The sequence below is a fragment of the Elephantulus edwardii genome, unplaced genomic scaffold (assembly GCF_000299155.1).
Source record: "Elephantulus edwardii isolate Elephantulus edwardi_28Jun2011 unplaced genomic scaffold, EleEdw1.0 scaffold00017, whole genome shotgun sequence".
Classification (NCBI taxonomy): Eukaryota; Metazoa; Chordata; class Mammalia; order Macroscelidea; family Macroscelididae; genus Elephantulus; species Elephantulus edwardii.
The window spans coordinates 20,914,078-20,919,074 of NW_006399767.1; the positions used below are offsets into that span (position 1 = coordinate 20,914,078).

General features: G+C 37.1%; 1 protein-coding gene across 1 annotated transcript in view; it reads right to left on the reverse strand.

Moving 5' to 3' along the window:
- DNAH8 (dynein, axonemal, heavy chain 8) overlaps positions 1 to 4,997 on the reverse strand; it is a 555,032-nt gene that overhangs the window by 431,282 nt on the left and 118,753 nt on the right. Inside the window, 2 exon segments of the mRNA XM_006882162.1 lie at positions 361 to 477; positions 992 to 1,072. Of these exon segments, the coding sequence (XP_006882224.1) occupies positions 361 to 477; positions 992 to 1,072 (198 nt within the window).

A 4,997-nucleotide genomic window follows, 5' to 3' on the forward strand; every position in this document is an offset into this window, starting at 1 on the left:
TTAAGCAAATGTATAACAAATAATTTTGAACATTATAATCTTTTACATTTATGGCTAGGACTATTAACAATATCATCATTTCCAGTCCAGAGATATATGTTCCAATGCAGTACCTATTTACCATAAATGGTTTTGGTAAGAGGAATGTTGTAAATGTGGATACATTTCCACTATTCCTCCTCCATGCTGCATATGAATTCTTACACACAAACTAACAACAAAAAAAGAGAAAGTATTCTTTTTAAATAGATGTTCTTTTAGTTAAAAGTTACATTCTTTAAAAAGTTTTCATAGACTTTCACACTATTATTTAATCATGAGTATAAATGTATGTGGCTTTTTAAAATATTTCAACCATACCTTCTTTAAAAGTTGATTGAACATATTCAGAACTGAGTCAACTTCTTGAAAGAAACTTTCCAGTGTTAAAGATGACCACGTTAATATTGTGAGCCCTTGTCTCAACACAAATTCCACCTAGAAAAGCAAAAATGTGACTGCTTACATTATATACAGGAGCATCTACATTTATAGAAATGTTGCTTTTGCTAGTTGGAAATGATATAATTTATATTTCCTAAATTATATTTGGTCCTGCATTAGATCTACTAAAGATTAATTTTAAGATAATGTTGTGCTACCCATAAAGTAATCATGAGTTTTTAGAAAATATTCATTATTTATTTGGTTTTCAAAGCAACAAAGCTTAGATAAGAAACAGAACTGTAAGGTTGGACTAGAAAAGCAGATGATTCAGGTAAGAAGTGTTGTGAGGTGCTGTCAACCCTAACACATAGCTGTCCTGTAAGATTCAGTAGAACTTACCCCATAGAGTTTCAAAGTCTGTAGTCTTTACAAGAGGAGATCACCAGGTCTTTTCTTCCACAGAATAACTGGTAAGCTCAAAGACAGTTTAAATTTCATAACCTACAGAACCACAATCTCATTTTAAATAACAGGGAAATCAACACGGGCCTTTAACATCACCAACCTTTTTCATTTTAGGAGTCATCAAGTTAACAAACACAATAGGAACTTCCTGACATAGCTCATCATAATATTGCAGAAGACCCTGTTAAAAGTTGAAAGGTGTCATTTAATTCATTTCATACAAGAGTTATTTGATTCAGATCAAATAAAAAAAACCCTAAATTAGTTGCTGTCAAGTTAATTCTGACTCATAGCAATCCCATAGGCTGTAATTTTACTATCACATCTTTCACCTGGGGAGCAAGCTGCTGGATTTTAATCTTCAACTTTTTGGTCAGTGGAACTCTTTACACTATCGTGCCAGCAGGACTCCTCTTTAATTCACACCAAAACCCCACTACTACCAAGTTAATTCCAACTCAAAATGATCCTATGAGACAGAGTAGAACTACTCTTTATGGTTTCTAAGGTTCTGTATCTTTACCAAAGCCGACTGCCTCATCATTGTGTATCAGTGTGGCTGGTGGGTTCAAACCACTAACCTCACAGTTAACAGTCAAGTGCTTTAACCACTGCTAGTGCTCTTTTGACTCCTACTGTTTTGAGTCTGAAGTGACCTAGAGCTATGGGAATTTTCAAAGGCAGTTTAATCACATGAGAGGATATTACCCCTTTCACTCTTGTGGAACAGCGGGTGGGTTTGAACAATGTACCTTTGGGATTGCAGCACTGCTCCTTGCCACTAGGCCATCAAAGGTCCCTACTGGAAGGTTTAATTATAACTCTTTACAGTCTCATTGACACACAAGGGTTGCTCATTTAAATTTATACTGATTTAGTATACTTTTCCTCATCTATAAGCTAGTCTTATATCTCATTTAAATAACAAGTCAATGAAGCTTTCTAGGAGTTTCATTTATAATATTTATTATTTGATTGTCTTTCTAGATTAATGTTTTTTTCTAGCAGTTGGATAATTATCTTTTAATGATATCTGTCATTATTTCTTCTCCACCTTATGTTCCTTGTCTTTTGACACATAAAAACATACTCATCTTATGACTAATGTCACACTTGTTTGCATTAATCAAAATAATTTTTATTTCTCCAATCAGAATTAATACCCTTTTCTGCTTTAATTTAAATAGTTTTCCAGATGAACCACAGTGGTTAGTGGGGGAAACTAATTCAAGCTAATTTTACCAAAATAAAAAGTAATAAACTATCAAAAATTTTGAAGTATAAATTCCATTCTTTTTTCTGTTACTTATAGTTGAGCATATTTTGTTTTTCTTTAGATTCCACAGTTGGCAAAGGATTTTTACTTTTACAATTTCCCTCAATCTTAACCAAATGCAGTAAGATGAAATAAAAGTAATACGAACCTCTATAATAGTACTTTGACAGTCAATCCCTAAGTCACAATTGCCCAAGTCCAGGGCTCTTCTAAGCCAAGGATGACTTCATGGCACAGTCTTTGATGAGTTCTGTTGCTAACCCAAAGGCTGCATGTGTCTGGCAATTTAAATCCACCAGTAACTCATCAGTAGAAAGCTGTACACTTGCTACTCATTATAATTAACAGCCTTGGAAAACTGACAGAGGGTATCTGAGTCAGAACTGACACAAGAGCAATGGGTTTTGAGCTGGTTTTTTTGTTTGTTTGTTTGTTGTTACTCTAAGCCATTTTCTTGGTAATTTTCCCTATATAGATAGGTGGTGGTGGTTGTTGTTAGGTGTCATTAAGTTGAGAAGGCCTCATAACCACCCTATGAAGAACTAATTTGAATCCTGTCCTATCCTGTTTCATCCTGAAAACCTCTAACACACTTGAGCTCATTACTGCAGTGACTGTGTCAACCTACCTAGTCAAAGGTCTTCCTCTCTTTCATTGAACCTCCCAAGCATGATATTCCTTTCTATGGAATAACCTCTTAAATAAGCATCCAATAAGCCCAAAGTATGTGAAATGAAGCTTCATTAACTTTGCCTCTGTCTGCATTATTTCTTTTGGCAGATCCCGGAATATTCAGCACTCTCCTCCAACACCACAGTTCAAAAGCATCAATTCTTCTTCTGTCATCCTTAGTCATTGTTCAGCTCTCAGAAACACAGCAAATGGCTGAAAAGACCATGTCTGAATCAGGCACATCATTACCCTCAATAATCTAGAGAAGTCCTTGACTACAGACTTTCCCAGTACAAGACATCTCCTGGTCTACTGACTGCTAGGGCAAAGTATACCAATTGTGTATCATAGTAAGCTGAAGTTGTTAACAATCTCAATTCTTCTTCTATCCATCATGATGCTGACTACTGGTCCAGTGGATTATAGGGCTAGGCTGTTATTGTATACCATCAAGTCGGAATTGACACATAAATCCTCCTGCAAAGCAGCTGGTAGATTAAAACCATGTGTCTTTAGGAGTGCAGCACAGCTTCTTATGACTCAGCAACCAGAGTTCCCTATATGGCTGGGTAGAGCTATGCAAATGTGAGATGTATGTAGCCCACCAAGGAGATTTGATAGCTTGCAAATGTAAATCTTTGAGGTAGACAGTCCAAATAAGATGTGTGAGACATTAACAGTAGGATTGGACAGTTTTGCCATTCCTCCAGCCTTAAACTGCTATAGCAGAGTTAGAAGACTATGCTCTCACCACCTTCAAGAAAGGCAAGACAGACTGCAGCACATCCTATGGACCTGAAACCCCAATGCAAGGCAAATATGGAGAGCTATAGCACCTGATGGTGCAAGAGAAGAAAGCAAAATGACTAAAGAAGAGACAGCTTTGGTGGCAGAGAAAGTGGCAGAAACCAAGAGAATTGTGCAAGGCAGAGATATGAGTTCCCAGCCCATGAAGGCAGTGACAGGGAGCTAGCTAGGTTTTGCCAACCTACAGAGATACAGGCAAGAACATCAAGGTCAAGGTTTACTGGAAAACTAGAGTTGTCACTGAGCTTATAACCGGTAGAACTAAAAGAGATTTGAAACACTTGCCAAGATGAGGCCAAAGCCTCAAGGCCAAGGATCAGAAAGAGATCTACAGAGCTGAGAAGAAGCTGTCATGATTGAAGAACGGTGTCCAAGATTGAAATAGACATTTCTCAAAGAAGATACATAAATGTCTAAGAAGCACATAAAAATATGACCACATCATGAATTAGTAACTTGTTGTACGATCAGTTCTGACTCAAAGGAACCCTATAAGGTACAGAGAACTATCTCACAGAATTGCCAAGGTTATAAATATTTACCGAAGCAGAATGACACAGCTATCAGTTAGCTTTCGGTTGGCAGTTGAGTCCTTAACCACTGAACTTCCAGCGCTCTTCTCATTAGTTGTCCTATTCAAAATTCGTTGTTGTAGACATTGAATTGTACCATTGCTGACCCTCATATTTTCCAAAGCCGTAAATCACATAGAGGAAATGTCCATCTTTCTCCCAAGGAGTTGTTGGTAGATTCAAGCCTTTGGATTAGCACCACAACGCAAGCAGAGATCCCCCATTAATTACTGTTATTGTTGTTTGTACCATCCAGTCAGAACCCACTCAGCTGACCCTCCAGCAGGTTTTCAGAGGCAGTAAATCAGGTGAGAGGAGAATGTCGGTCTTTCTACCTTGGAGTAGCTGGCAAATTAAAACTACAAGCCTTTGTGTTGGCAGCACAAATCCTTACTACTAAGCACCATTACTTATTATTGTTAGGTGCAGTCAAGTTGAGTGTGACTCACAGCAATTGTATGAATAACAGATCTGAACCCTGTCTTATCTTATGCCATCTTAGCAATACAAATTAAAGCCATAGTGAAGTACGCCTTCACTTTCACCAGGACAGCTATTGTAAAAAAGGCAAACAAGAACAGAGCTGATGAGGATGTCCAGAAACTGGACTCTCAGACAAAGCTGGTGGAAATGAACAATAGTGCCATTTTCTTGGCAGTTTCTCAAAAAGTCTCAAATACAATTTTCTGATGATTCAGTAATTTCACTCAGAGGTATGTGCCCAAGAGAAATTAAGCATGTATCACCTTAAAAAGTTGTACATGAATATATATATTTAT